General features: G+C 36.9%; 1 protein-coding gene across 2 annotated transcripts in view; it reads left to right on the plus strand.

The window, feature by feature from the left end:
* The window catches only part of CSMD3 (CUB and Sushi multiple domains 3), a 1,240,207-nt gene that overhangs the window by 1,036,346 nt on the left and 187,622 nt on the right, over nucleotides 1–16,239 (plus strand). For both annotated transcript variants that reach the window (XM_084620231.1, XM_084620232.1), the window contains 2 exons: nucleotides 827–923; nucleotides 2,258–2,362. In XM_084620231.1, the coding sequence (XP_084476357.1) occupies nucleotides 827–923; nucleotides 2,258–2,362 (202 nt within the window). The remainder of the gene's footprint in view (nucleotides 1–826; nucleotides 924–2,257; nucleotides 2,363–16,239) is intronic.

Below are 16,239 nucleotides of genomic sequence, written 5' to 3' on the forward strand. Positions count from 1 at the left end.
AGTTGGTGACACTGGGCGTGGCACTACGTAAATCGAGGGGGTGGAAGACCATGAGTGTCGAGGAAGCCCCCCCGCTCTGGGCCAAGGCAAGCCTGAACACTTCTCTCCCCTGAAGGCTGCTGTGTTATACATTGCATTTGCTTTTGTTTTGTTGCATAGTTTTATCTTCTTTGGTGATTTGTGTAAGTGTGTTAGGCAAATAATTTTTTTTTTGCTTCAAAAAAAAAATTACACTCCTGTAGCCATCTGGCCTGATCCTGTCACGATATAAAATAATGGGGTCTAAATTAGCTGTTACCACACAAGAAAGAGATCTTGCAGTTCTGTTCATTCCCTCTGGGGCATCTGGCACTGGCTACTGTCAGAAAACAGGATACTAGCCTTGATGGACCTTTGCTCTGACCCAGTAGGGCCGTTCTTATGTACGTCTTTATGTGCCTGAATACCTTTATAAATCTGGCCTTTTGTTCCATTTTCCCCCTCAGTGGTCTTCAAATATCATCCATCGAGCCATAGTGTGTCCTCAGTTTGCACACAAGGCTCTGTGGTTCCTTTCAGAGGCAACATATTGTCCTAGCTAATGGTCACAAAATTTATAAGTCAAAATCAGAGATTTGAAAAAAAACAAAGAAACATTTTTTGCTAGCTTCAGGAGCTGTGGTTTTCTACTCCCAATAAAGAGCATAGCATTACACAACTTTTGCATGATTCAAAATGACAACTTGTAACTACAGGATTGATGTTGGCATAAGTAGACACAGACTATAATTTACAGATTTTTTCTGTAAATTAAATCATACTCTGTGCCTTTCATTTTCATTGTTAGGTGCAGGTTGTGAGTTTTGCTACAGAGCACAACTGGGATTCTTTGGACTTTTACGATGGTGCTGACAACAATGCTCCAAGGCTTGGAAGTTATTCAGGTGAGTGAGGAGAGTGTATACCAAGTAAATTATAGATGCAGCTCTTTATTGTAAACACAAAGCTCTTTGTAGTTCTTTTCTGTGTTTCTTCTGAAAGTGACAGTTCACACTTGTTATAGCCTTTGTTCCAGCCAACAGGGCCTTGAATCGTAATGCTGAAAACTTGAAAGATTTTTTAAAATATATTACGAGTGAAATTTAGAGGGCCTCAAAGTACATGCAATATTCCCATGGATGTCATCTCCTACTGCTGTAATGATTCAGTGGTTTCATACATATAGAAAAATAATGGTCTTCGGTTCCAAAAATACACTCCTGTATTTCTATTCTGTTTTTGTTTTTTTGTTTTTTGTTTTTTTTTTAATGTTACTATTTATTTAGTCCACAGTCCTGCAACGGGGTTTGTGAGGGCACAGATCTTAGAGAAATTTTAATAAATAGTTAACCATCCTATTCCCTGGCTGCCTTCTCCATTAAATTAAATTAAATTAACTTAAAACATGCATTTCAGCTTAATATAAAGGATGGCCAATTAATATCCACCATTTCCCCAACCTTCAGCCAACATTTTCATGAAAAGAAAACTCTTAATAGCTGTCACAATGCACAAAATGAAAGAGCACAGAAGTCCAGAACCAAAAGAAGTGTTTCTCTCTGTTTTTCTTGGCAGAAGAGTTTGTGTATCAGATTGATTCATTGATTTTTCTTTGAAAAAAATCTCCATTATCTCTTAAAGTATGGCTTTTATCTTCTCTAGATCATCCACACCCTTGTTGTACTTTCTTCCATTCCACCCCTTCCTTTTTGTTAAAAGTCATCCAGGAACTACTCTATAAGACCACTGTCCTGTCCTCCAAAATCCTCCTCAAACCCATGTGTGCTTTGATATTGACAAGTAATAAGCTGACTAGCAATGGAGATGTGTTAAGAATTGCTTGTTATATTTAATTGTAACTGTTCAGATCATAGTGATTATAGTATTTGCACCTTTCTTTTATGCCACTCTTAATAAATAATACTCCTTTTCCTAATAAAAGTGTGTGAGTGGGAAATCTGCAGATTCGACCAAATGGCTCTAGTAACTACAGCTCTCTCCTCCAAGCCTGTGACACATTGAGCATGTTATCAAATCTCTAAGAGGAACTGGTATACAACAACTCTCCCACAGTGATGCCCTCTAGCTGAAGCTGGTTATACGGTATATTCGGTGAACTTCTGTGCCTTTTTTATTTACATTTTTCTGGAAGAATATCATATAGCTACTTATGAATAACTCTGGATTTCTGCTTTGAAGCATCGTCATAATGGAATAATATTTTGCTTTCTCTTTTCAGGAACTACAATTCCTCTATTGCTCAACAGCACATCTAACAACTTATACCTAAACTTTCAGTCTGATATTAGTGTTTCAGCTGCTGGGTTTCATCTTGAATATACAGGTAATGCACATACAATAGATTAAGTCAAAGAGTGTGTTGAAAGGTGTTATTTTTCAGACATACATGTATGCTGTGAAGGGGTAAAGTTCAGCCTGTTGCACACAATGAGCCAATCACTCGTACCTTTGAAGTCAGTGGCAACCTTTGATTCCAATGGAAACAAGACTAGACTTGCAGTCTTTGTCGCTGGGAGTGGCATGTCTAATTCATTTTGTACTTCCCTTATGTTTTCTCATGTGTGAATGCTTTTCTGATTACACCATAGTGAGGAGTAAATACAGGTAAATTTTTTTACATAGCACCCGCACAAAATTTTGAGTCCATAACCCAAGGCAAAAGAGACAAAGAAAGATTAAGTACCTTTTATGCATATTGTTATTACAGTAATTATAATAACCTTGTATTATTGCGTTCATGGACTAATTAAGAATAATTTACTTAGATACTGCCAATAATTTTAAATATTTTTAAATGTATTATTTGATATAGTGAAAAAAAATTCCATTACATAGATCTGAAAAGAGAACATTCATTTCTGAAATAATCTAGCTAAAGCACACTAATCTGTTGTGCGATTCCACAACTAGTCAGTGAAGGAACTAAATGCTGTAATTACCTAATCAAATACACAACATTCATTTAAAATAAGATTTCCACATGGAAGAGAAGATTCAGTAGCATAAGCATCATATTCCATCTAAAAACCTATATAGTTATAGAACATCTCTCAATTTAGGGTCTTCAGTGATTGTGGAAAGCCAGAATGTCCATAGCAAAATTAAATGCTCTTGTACTAAAGCTAAGTGCTGTTAATATTGTTATTTTGTTATACTAGTGACTTGTACTACTTCCTCTGCTAATTAAGAACCGTCACAACCTTCATCACCTTCTGCTGCAAGTGTAAAGTGTACTTCTTCAACCTTGCCTTCTCTAATATAAACACCTGACAAAGTGTATATATAATTTATTTAAAAAAAAAAACACCAAAACAAACCACTTAATTGAACACACATTTTTCCCTGGGAAAAAGATGAAAGAAATTAAAAGCCACATGTGACAGATGTTAGTCATGTTGCTTCATAAATTATTGGAAAGTGTTCAGATATGATGATGAGTATGGTATAAGAACCTGAACAGAATAGAAGAGAATTATCTGAAAAATTCTCATTGTTGTTGACAGTAGTAGTAATACAAGTGTCTTCTCATTTCTACTTATTTATAACAATAATTATGACAATATTTTATGATTAAATTGGATTGTCTCAGCCAGTCCTTGCGCAAGAATTCTGACAGTCATTGATAGAGTTCTTTACATTTTTCCTAGGTGCACAATTCCCTGTGCACTAATTGGTTCTGTTGACTAATACGTATAATTACTGATCTTCTGAGCAGTTTTACAGTATGCAAATCCCATACTTGACAATCTGTATTAATTAGTCAGAAGGCAGGGTCTTGCACAATCGCTACATGGCCATTTCTCTATAACTGTACACTTGGAATTGGTTATTGTAATTGTTCTGATCTGGTTAGCTTCTGTACTAAGAATTTTCCAGCTGTTTTCCTTCTGAAAGGGTACCACTTCAGCTTCTCACATCTGTAGAGTGATGAAGAAAACTCCATAATATAAATAAATCAACAATATATTCAAACAAAATTAAATGAGACTGAACCTGATAAAAGGGAAAGTGTTTTATTTGTTTGTTTGTTTTAATGTTTAAACTTTTCTGAGCTCCATTATCTCTGTTGTCCCCACAGTAACTTTTATAATGTTTATATTGGTTGTTTACAATGGAATACCAGTTCCTCCTTCCAAATATTATTATTTTTGAAATAATATAAAAATATGTATACCTAATCTAAAAGAAAGAGACTTGCCAATAAGAGGAGTTATTGGGAAGGATGCATATGAAGGAGGGAGACTGGGAAATGATGGAGAAAAGGGGGATAAAATGGGGGAGTGAAGAGGATGCACCAAATGCTTTTAGGCTTTTATAGTTTATTTTATTTCATTTTAATTCTTAATATTCTATTAAAATGCCATCTTAATAATACCAACCTATTATTATGTCAGCATAATAATAACAATAGAGCTTCCTCTCTTAATGCTGCAGTAAGTGTATCCTGGGCTAATAAACTCTGAATCCAAAATACCTGGGGAGCCTTGGCCTCCATGTATATTCAGCCCAAGACATGGTTATCGCCTTGTAAAAAAGAAGCACTTCTTCTATATATTGCTAACTGTACTGTACCCACTCATGCCTTTGGACAGTACACTATTCAAAATCTTTTTTACTATTTGTTTTGCTTAGTATTGTTTGCCTCTTATAAAATGACACATTATAAAAGGATATACATACATACATACATGTTGTTTTTGTATATAAGATTTAGATGTCATGGTTATCATTCTTGTTTAAAGGGGTGAATTTAATCTAAATCTCAATTGATAAAGACTTACAGGATGTGAATATAATTTTACATGCTTTTTGACAGAAAACACAGTTTCAAGGACTTTAGAGCTTGTTGAATTAATTTTATGTCATTCTTTGATTAAATTAGAAGTTTGATACAGGTAAGTGCGTTGACATAATATATTTAGTCATCTGCAAACTGATTGACTTAGTATAACATGACATTCTGAATAAAAAAAGTACTATATAAATTCAATATATTATATAATAAAGGGATTAACAAGTGGCTAATTGATTGACCTCATAATGTAATTCTTAATGGACAAGCATGGGGGTAGTGAAGTCTGAAAGGTATTTGTGCTCCACCCATTGCCATTTAGTATTTTTATCAATAACGTAGAAGAAACCATGAAATCATTGCTGATTAACTTTGCAGGTGACACAAAGGTTAATGCAGTAGTAAATTAAAATGCAGTACTAAATTAAAATTTCTACAGATCTATCTGGAGAGTTTGGTGTGTGAGACACAATTGTACATTTGTTTTAACTGAGCCAAAAGGCAAAGTCATATATCTAGGAACAAAGGACATAGGCCACACTTACATGATGGGGGACTGTATCCTGGAAAACAATTACTCTGAAAAAAGATTTATGGGTGACAGTTTATAATAAATTGAACATGGCCTTCCAGTGGAATACTGTGGATTGGAGTGCGAATGTATTCCTTGGATATATAAAAAAGTGAGAAATGAGTGGGGATAGGGAACTGGAATTACTTCTCATTACAATATTGGTGAGGCAGAATACTGTGACAAAGTTTTGATGTCCACAATTTAAACTGGATGTTGAAAAATAGGAGTGTGTATAGCTCAAACAATGAACTGGTATATAGAAAACACAGCTTACATTGAGAGACTTAAAGAGGTGAAACTATTATTTTATTGAAGAGGAGATTAAGAGATGACTTGATCAAGATCTATAAGTACTTACAGAAGGGGAAGATAACTGAGGATAGCACTCAATGTATTAGAAAAAGATGAAACAAGATCCAATAACTGGAAGTTGAAGCTAGAAAAATTCAAATGGAAAACAAGGCACAAATTAACCAGAGGAACAGATAACAGAGATAACAGAGATGTGGTACATTCTCCATCGCTTGGAGATATAGATATGGATATAAAAGATATCCTCTATTTCATCCACAAGTAATTGGGCTCTGTGTAAGAATTATTGAGTAAAGAGCTCTGGCTTGTGGTATGGAGGTCAGAATAAATTATCCTTTCTAGCTTTGTAATCTATGAAATTGTATAGATCATATAAGTGAATCATCACTGAGGAAGAAATTAAGCTGTAAAATTATGACAATTACTCATCAAGTATAATATAAAAAATAAAAATTGAATTAATTGAATTAAACACAAGTGCTTATATTGTTTTAAATGTAGCATATGCATAATCAGCAAATTCAAGAACAAATATGTAGGAGCATAAAAAGATCACAATTTATTCTACAATATATGGAATCTCAGAAAGTGTGTGTGTGTGTTTGCATGTGAGCACAGTCCTGTATAGCCAGGCAAAATAGTAGAACTTGTGTAATTGAGACTTAAAGACAATAGGAAACATGTTATTCACACACACATACCCCATCACCACCACAAAACAATATTGTTCTGTGCTGCTGGAATACTGTGAGAACCCATTCTCTGTCAGAACAAAGCAATGGTTATCAAGGATGGACCTCTGGATCCTGGTTTATCACATGGATTTGTTTAATCTGACAAGAAGACAAATTCTTCATTACTTCACACATGGTTTGGTGGGAGGAGTTGTGGACTGGGAAAAGGCATCTTCAAATATCCCTTCTTATTTTAGAAAGGGATTGAGAGGGGTGATTTGATCAGACCAGCAGAGGAGGTGCCCACTCCCTGGAGTACTGGTTGGAAGAAGGCAATGGGGTACCAAGGTTATCCTCCTTGTCTCTCCTGAGTGCTCAGCATGCACATAGTGGGTCTACTTGAGCCTGGGCTTTGGAGAGTAGAGTAGAATCTCCACTTTGCTTGGGCATGCATTGGCCAGTTTAGGAGGCTGAGGGAGCTGATTGGCTCCAGTGAAAGACCCCACCATCACTCCCCATGGTATGAATCCCCAGGCACACAACAGTCATTTTTGCTGCTGGAAGGTGCCCCACTCCCCTGCCTTATAAGTGCTGTATCTGTCAGAGCTGGGTTTCCAGGCTTGTTGTGGGTCTAACCCAATCACCTTCTGGGGTCAGAAAGGAACTTTTTCTTCTGGGCAGTATTGGCAAGGTGGCTTTTTGGTTATTTGTTTGTTTTGTTTTGTTTTTCCACTTTTCTCACTGTGTCTTGGAAGTACGGGATAATAAGTACAGAGATAACACCCCATCCTTCAACACCTCCCGTCCCCAATGGTATGGGGATCAATATGGTCCTAATGTCTGTCTAGTGTCTTTTGAGCATGGTAAGAGGCTTTACGGTTCCAGTTTCTGTGGTAAACCTGAACACATGACCCACAAGCACTGGGAGATCCTATTAGGCCGTGAGGTGAGGGGAAATTTTAAATCTTCTCAGACTGAGCCGCCATTATCTGTCCCCTTGTATTCCTTCATGGTGGGAAGGTGGAGGGATTCTGCAGGGGCTGAATCATGAATTTGATAGCAGAATGTAGGCAAAGGAAACCAAACCTCATTCTTTGTTTGCATTGCATTAAGACAAGATGGTAAGTGGTTTGTTTGTAATTCATTAGCGTGTCAGACATTTGTGTTGCATGTTCCAAGTAAATTAGATCAGGTTATTTTAGTTTATTTTAGCACTAGTTCTTCTTCCATATTTACACTGTCACTGCATAGAAACAGATATGAAGAAAATTAGGATACGAGGAAGCCTACTTTAAATATGCTGATACAATATAATTGGCATTTTCTTTCAATGTGTTCATTTGTATTGTTTTTCATTGGAAGAAAACCTTCTTAACCTTTGGAGGTAACAGGCACCCATATTATATATTCCTCTACAATTTATTTGTTGATCAAAAATTGGCACATTCCCAACCACCAGTCCAGGTACTGAACCTGGTACTAATTACACTTCCCTATGCCAACATGCCACTGAAACATCAGGGTAGATTTAGCATCACCTTCTCTCAGGATTGTCCACTTGAGAGAATCAGCTTTAATTTTCAGTCAGGATTCCATAAGAGCCTACAGTGGAGTCTGCTAAAGGCATGTGCTGATTTAGCACGCACCAGCCCCCCTCTGATCATATACCCCCCAGCTTCCTTGACCATATACCACACCTGGCCAGAATTTCCTGCTTTGCACCGTTAGTTGCTAGGCAGTTGCAGCTACTTTTTGATTGCCACACTCTTGGCCATAGCAGCAGTGGTGCTGAGGCAACGCCCAGGGTGCCAGGGTTGGGGGGCACCGGGATTAGGGTGCTATTTTTGTTGTTAGCGACAAAAGGGCCAGGGTATAGTGCCACAATTCTCCCCCATGCAGGTCAGATGGTCTTTGATTATTACTATTTCAGATATTTTGTAAGTGGATTAATTTTTTACTAACCTCCTAGGATGTTCTGAACTTTTGTGGAATTTTGTGGCACTTCCAGATTTTCTGAGAATTCATTTTCCTTGAACCTCCTAAAATGTTGTCAGCCATGCCCTTGTGGGTATATGAGGGGGTGGGGCATCACCAGTCAGTTAGTGAGATATAAAAGCAAACCGTAGTGAAGTTGGAGCCCAGGTGCAATATTGTAAACCTTGTTTTACTGTGTAATTGTGAAAGTGTACTTGTGTTTTAAGAGGTGAAGAGTGTAAGTAGCAACTAATAAAGGACATATTTAATGAGATACCAGAGATATCTATCAAACACCTATCTAAACAACAATATAAAAGAAATATTGTTAGTTCTTCTGCCATGCTTTTGCCGTCGTGACTGCTACTACTTTGATGAGAAGCTGCCTTGATTATGTTGTGGTCTACACAGGTGCCATCACTGCTGACAAAGAAATGGCAGAAAAAGCATATTAATTGGAAGAAGAGACAGTTTGGTAACGAGGATAGAGATGAAGTGATGAGAAGCTCGGAAGAAAAATTCAAGAGGGAGGGTTTTTTGCTCACTCATTGACACTGCTTGAGTGTCCATTGAAGAAAGGTTCGAACAAATGAAGGACCACAAAAAGACTTGGGCAGTTGTCTGACCTTAGTAAGACAGGAAAACACTCGTGAACAATTGGTACAGACCTTCAGTAGATATTGACACATGGAGAATGTTCGGATGTTAATGATACTGTCTGTGTCGAACTGGACAACATCCATCACATTTTGCCACATGGGAAGCACTCTCCACTCCAAGTTCTCCAATTCACTCACAATGTAGAGCTGAAGGACGCTATTCCTAATGTATGGATAGCTTTGAGGATTCCGCTCACGCTGCCGGTTACAGTTGCAAGTAGAACTTTTTGAATCTCAGGTTCATTAAAACACATCTTTGATCGACGATGGCAGACGAGAGACTGACATCGCTTTCTGTTTTATGGCTTGAAAATGCCATTGGCCAGTCTTTGGATCTCTGTGACACTGTGTTTCGGTTTGCGACCTTTTGAACTAAAGGACTAGGTTTAGCATTCTAAGGCTGTCACCTACTGTAACACTATTTAATACTGCCCCCCCCCCAGTGTTGGTGCACAGTTCAATTTCTTGATGTTAGTACATTTCAGTTATTCTTAAAATTAAAAAGTTTCTATAGGCTTAGAGGAAACATTTTTTTATTTGCTTATATATGGCATGAATAAATACAGATTTACAGATCCTAGAGTACAAATTTATTGTCTTATATGACAGGGATAAATCATACATGCAAATTGTGCATCAAATGCATGAAAAGGGGTACAAATCCAATAAAAAAATAAGGTATTCAAAAGTTTATCAAGTGGGGGAGGGTGAAGATGTCCCTCGCCTCGGGTGCCATTTGGTCTAAGAACGGCCCTGAATAGAAACATGTGCATTATTCAATATAGTGTATATCATTTAGACCCATCTTTCATAATATAGAGTAGACAAGTCTATGGGAAAATACTTTCCCTTGTCATAGTGATTATTTTTCATTTCAAATGGGAATTTTCAAGAGCAACGCTTCCCTCTGTTTCAATCCAAATACATCCTTCATTAATAGTTATTTTGTACACTTCCCTGTCCTGAGTGACAATGTTTGAATTACTGAGAAATCCAGATGTGCTTCTTCATGTAACTAGCCAAGGTGAACTGGCACTATTTTTACAAAATAGTTTAGACTGGGTGTAATGACGCATCTGCTTTGCATCAAGGTATTGAACATATATACCCAAAACCGGAATAGGGCTCTTTTCTCATCATTACTCTTTTTCCTGTGTGTGTTTACTTGTATATAGTAAGTATTACTTAAGTATTTTAATAGGCATAATTAAGGCTACGATTTGGTCACGGAGGTCGTGGAAGTCACCTCTGTGATTTCAGCCCTCGGCCGCTGGGAGCTGCAAGGTACCGTCACCTCCTGTGGTGGAATTCCGTGACTGCGGGCAGCCTGGGGGGAATCCCACGGCAGCTTCGCAGGCGCTGTGGCTGAGGGCAGCGGGGAGGAATCCCCTGGCAGCTCCCCAGCCACCGGGGCCCCAGGACGCAGCGGGGGCATCCCCCAACAGCTCCCCAGCCTCTGGGACCACGGGTGGAGGGGAGGAATCCCCCAGGAACTCCCCAGCCTCCAGGGCAGGGGCGATCCCCCAGCAGCTCCCCAGCCGCCGCAAAAGGGGGGGTCCCACCCAGCTCCCAGTCACTGGGCAGGGGCCGCAGCTCCCAGCCACGGCAGGGCAGGGTGCTGAACACTCCTCCCTCCCTGTTTTGTCATGGACATTTTTAGTAAAATTCAGGGACAGGTCACAGCGTGCGTGAATTTTTGTTAATTCCTGTGACCTGTCCGTGACTTTTACTAAAAATGTCCATTGACAGAATCATAACCTTAAGCATAATGCATGAACTATGAACTACCCTAAATATGTAGGTTTCAGAGTAACAGCCGTGTTAGTCTGTATTCGCAAAAAGAAAAGGAGTACTTGTGGCACCTTAGAGACTAACCAATTTATTTGAGCATAAGCTTTCGTGGGCTATAACCCACTTCATCAGATGCATGGAGTGAAAAATACAGTAAGCAGGTATAAATACACAGCATATGAAAAGATGGGAGTTGCCTTACCAAGTGGGGGGTCAGTGCTAATGCAACTCCCATCTTTTCATATGCTGTGTATTTATACCTGCTTACTGTATTTTTCACTCCATGCATCTGATGAAGTGGGTTATAGCCCACGAAAGCTTATGCTCAAATAAATTGGTTAGTCTCTAAGGTGCCACAAGTACTCCTTTTCTTTTTCCTAAATATGTAAACACACTGTGTTGACTCAAGTCTCTCAAAATTTAATGTAACAGAGTGTTTTGTAATGGTTAAATACAGTTTGTGTATTGATTCTTACTCTATAGAGTTTTAGGCTTACTGTAAATTGTTGTCTTTACTCCTTCTACTAATTAGGTAATGGATTACTGTTAATAGTATTTTGAGATTAATTGGGTGCCCATCAATATTAATTGCCTCATACCTATTTTCTGCCTATGCAACACTTATTTCAATTTAGCAATGAATACAAGCTGCCAACATACATTTAAAAAGCAACTCCTGCACAATCATATATTTAGAATCTGACATCATTTTAACATCATTAGCTGACAAGAACATCCATAAAAATAAAGAGGACTAAAAATTAAAAAGTGAATTATTACTTTTAAGACTTCTGTATTTGAACTGTACTTTATCCACAACTTCCTTTGTGGTGTTTCATTTTTAGAGCAAATTATTAATGCAAAAAGGTATTTGTGAACATTTGGGGGAAGGGGCATGAAAGAACCAGACGTTTGCTTCCATGGTTTTCACAACCCTTTCCCTTTATCATTCGTATTAGTAAGTTAAGTGTGTGGGTTTTTTTGTTTTTCTTTTTTTAATCACAAGTATTCAAGAGATGCAAAAGTCTTGAAAAAATACTCTTGTACTGAACTGACCATGTTGAAATCCTTTTTGATTCTGATTCTCTTGTTTATTAATGTTTTGAATATCCAATTAAGAAGCAGAAACAGCTTAGGGAACCAGTCATGCACTATGAATAGTGAATAGTCAAAATACACAGTATGTGAACACCCTATACCATCAGCATTCATAACTATCATGATAGTTTCCAGGACTTGTGCTAAGTCCCCTATTAATAATAAAAAGGCTGGTCAATGTCATGCTCCAGGTTACTATAGGTTAGTGCAAAATTCAAAACTATACTACTGTACTTTTACCTCTGTATTTCCTTAGGACCAAAAAACCCCTCTCTCCAGTCTTAGGCTCTGTTTACAGTACAAGCCCTGGGTATGATTCCCCTGCTCGTGTACACATACTCACACTATCTCTCATCAGGTAGCACAAGTACAAATAGCACTGTAGCCACAGTACCACAGGTAGTGGCAGTAAATGCATGGCTGGGCTGAGCCGGGCCGAGTGCATACCCACCAGTTTTCAGGTGTTTGTGCTTGGCCCGTCTCAGTTGTGCCACCACTGCCATAACCAGTGCTACAGTAGCTACTGTTTATACTCAGGCTAACTTGATGAGAGCTAGTGCGAGTATGGGTACATGAGCAGGGGAATCACACCCCTCACTTGTAGCATAGGCATAGCCTTAGTTAGCGGGTGCGAAGGGTGTGTTTGGTGTCAGAGCTTTGGAAAGGTCCATGGGACTAAGTGTGGTACAGGCAAAGAATTTTGACAAAGTCAGAATCCTCTAAATATTTTGTCCAAAACTTGGATAAACCTAACTTTCACTTCTTTTGAGGTTCCAAAACATTGGGTTAACTTTTGTTTTATATAATATCTCATTTTTTAAAAATAAAGCTGTTTATTTAGGATATTTGAACAGATTTACAAAACCTTTCCATATAAATATCAGAGACAAAACGAAAATTGTTACAACAGTCAGCTTTTGTTCAGAGAAACATACAGAAATGTAATAATTAAATCTCTCTACTTAACAGGGTATTTCCATATTACAGAGTGAACATATTTACACTAGCCAGGATGTGCTGTTTCTGATGATTTTATTAAATTAAGTGAAATATTTGATTCACATATTTAAAAAACCAGGCACATGTATCAAATGTTCATATTAAAAAAAAGTTGGACAGGTATTCTGTTATTTTTTGCAAGTAAATGTACTTTATCTGAGTACTGAATTAATGATAACCAAATATCTAAGTATCTAGTTGTGCTCTGCATATTTTGCTGACTACAAAATTGGTATGTTAATTTTTCCGTAACAACTACCTCCCATATTGTTTTGAACCATTCCTCCAGAGTTGGCTCTGCTCTTCTAGATTCTGTCTGGAAGCAAAATTGCCAGAATACTTTGAGACAGGCTATCCTTGTGGTGTTTGCATCTGATATAGATGCACACTTCAACTCTATTCATTGCCACCATTATGGGGTAGAAAGGGGTAATTTGAATTGCTAGGTACCAAGTAATGTTATTTTAAAATTAATAAAGGTATTATGAGAGAGAAGGTGGGTGAGGTAATATATTTTATTGGACCAGGTTCTGTTGGTGTGAGAGACAAGCTATTGAGCTTATACATAACTCTTCTTCAGAGCTCTTGGAGTTTGTCTCAAGGTCCCTAGAGTTACCATTTATTTGTTATAGAAATTAAAGTTCAATTACTTATGTTGTACAAAGCACAAATTTAATATCACATATATTGTTTGATCATAGCACAAAAGAAAATAGTATGAAGTTAAAGCAAGTTAAAGTTTAAAATGCAGCTTTTCTGAGTTGGTCCATTAAAAAAGATTTTCACGCACCTTTTCTCTCTAACATCCTGGGACCAACATGGCTACAACTATATTGCATGATAAATACAAAGGCACACAAAAGTTTAATGACCAAAACAAACAAACACAAAATAATTGTATTCATATAATTTTGCATCAGTATGGAGGGTCTGTCCACCTCATATGCTCCAGTATATCTTTTAATTAGATGTTTTCTATGATAACTTATTTTCTCTTGAAGATATTAATTTTAATAATTAAGTCAGCGGCCATATACTGTACAATTTCATTGTAACCAGCAGCATAGACATAAGTAGTTGCAATTCTAGAGAGAAATGACTTAGCTGTGAATTTTTGATCTTTATCTGGCAATTTCCACTGTTTTTCTTAGTTTCTATATTTCAAATCCTGTTCCCTTTAAAGTCAGTGGTGCCAGGATTTCACCCTATATTGCATATGTATACTGTGTACCTTTCATGTAAATGACTTCTATGGAATATTTATAGTCTATACAGAGGAGTACACAATATTAAAAGATGCTATACATTTGTATCTGAAATGTTTAAAATGTTTGATATTAAATTATATGATTTGAGAAGGGGTTAAGGTTACACATGTAACTTTAACTTTTACATTTTCTGACATTCGAATATTTCAGCAGACCACCTTGACATTATTTTAACAAAGTTTTCTCTATGGAATTGTATATGTAATTTTGAGTCATGTTACATAAATATTACTATGTACACAAGAGATCTAACCCATCTGTTTGTGAAATTATGGTGCCTTAAAAAGTCATACAATGAAATTAAGCCAAGATGTGTGTGTTTATCAGTCGGTTAAGGCATTCATGGAATTATTCAACACACAATTGTTTTAATCCAACATGTCATTTGGTTTATTTTTCAAAGAAATTTCCCCTCTGTATTGAGGCTGTTGTCCTTTTGTTGTTTTGGAGGGAGGAATAATTTGCCCTGTGCTGTATAATGAGAGGTTTTTACCAGAGTTTTAGTTGTTAGAGCTTTTTGTTTGCTTTCCAGGTTTGTGTAGCATGGGATATATTGTCTTTTGATTTAGTAAGGGTGCAGTTAAATAAATTCTGTGCATGATTTGAACAAGCGGAAACTTTTAATAGTTCAAGTAATTAATATAGCATAATCAATTCCTATGAGTTCCCTCATCATATGATTCACTCTTAGTTAGGGAGTCTGTGTAAGGAACAAAAGTGGGGCATAAGTTAAACTGTTTATTTACAAACTGTCTTTTTATTAAGTGAGAGAAGGCAAAGTAGCCTGGCTGCCTCCATGTTTTAGGCTATCTGTTAACTGTGGACATTTTATTACTGCTGAATGTTCAGAAGAAAAAAAAAGGAGCCATGTTAACAGTGCACATATACCAATAAAATAAAGGTTAAAAACTGCCTCCATCCAATTTCCTCAGCTCAGCAATCTGAAAGTTAATGGAGTTTTCACTGCATGAAATGTGTTGGAAAGTACTCTTTTTATTTTTAACTGGCATTTCTGAACCTACTCTGTATTATTTTTCAAGGGAACATTTGTGACCCTGGCTTCATAGGAACCTTTTGTAAGAGACTGCAAACAAGTTTTCAGCTTACTTTAATACTGGCTTAACAATCAAAAGGAAAGTTGTCATGTTTAATATTTAAACAAAATGTTCAGTTTTTAAACATGGAAGTTCTTTTTTATGATTACTAAACCAGTATAAAAATTACTTCAAGAGATTTGTATCCCAGAAGGAACTTCGCGGCTAAACATCGGGTAGCAAGAAATATTTGAGTTTTGTGAAAAATGCCTATATTTGACCAGATGTAGTAGTGATAATAACAAATAATAAATGATTATTAATATTTTCTTTTATCCATCCATAAATATAACATCAGTGTTTCTAACAGTTGCAGTTCTACTAGTGATATATTTAAAGAGTTTGGAACCAGGAATCAATTCGTACAGATATGTAAATGTTTTTTTATCAGTAATTCTTGTAAATGTTCTTCAGTGGACTGACAGTTTAATTCACAGGCTGTTTAACAGTATTTGTGTGTGTGTGTGAGAGAGAGAGTGTGTAAAAGAGAGAGAGATGGTGGGGTGTGTTAATATAGCTTATTGAAGCTTTTTAAAATAATAGAATAAGTATTTGACCAAACCTCGTTGATGCACTGTAGTCTTCATGGGGTAGTGGGATATATATCAGAAGAAAACAGGTTGGATCACTTTTCCAGGATTCTAGGGAGGTGGTATATCCATAAGTGTTATCATAAGTTTAGGTGTTATCATACCTTATTTGACTGGGGAGCATTGTGTGACATTAAAAGATTTCCTGTGCCCCGGAATTAAAATTGGACTGACAAAATAATAGTAAAGGGTTGTACTGGAGGATGTTAGAGCAGGTGACCTAATAGTAGAGGTCTTCTTGTCGCATGGAATAGTCAGTAGTGGACCCAGTGAACTAATTTCTATAATTCTATACTTTCTATAACTTAGTAACAAAAACTCAAACCCAGATAATGAGAAGGATTATTTTTGCAGTTATGATGTATTATTATATCA

This window comes from Lepidochelys olivacea (genome assembly GCF_965140295.1).
Source record: "Lepidochelys olivacea isolate rLepOli2 genome assembly, chromosome: 2".
NCBI lineage: Eukaryota > Metazoa > Chordata > Testudines > Cheloniidae > Lepidochelys > Lepidochelys olivacea.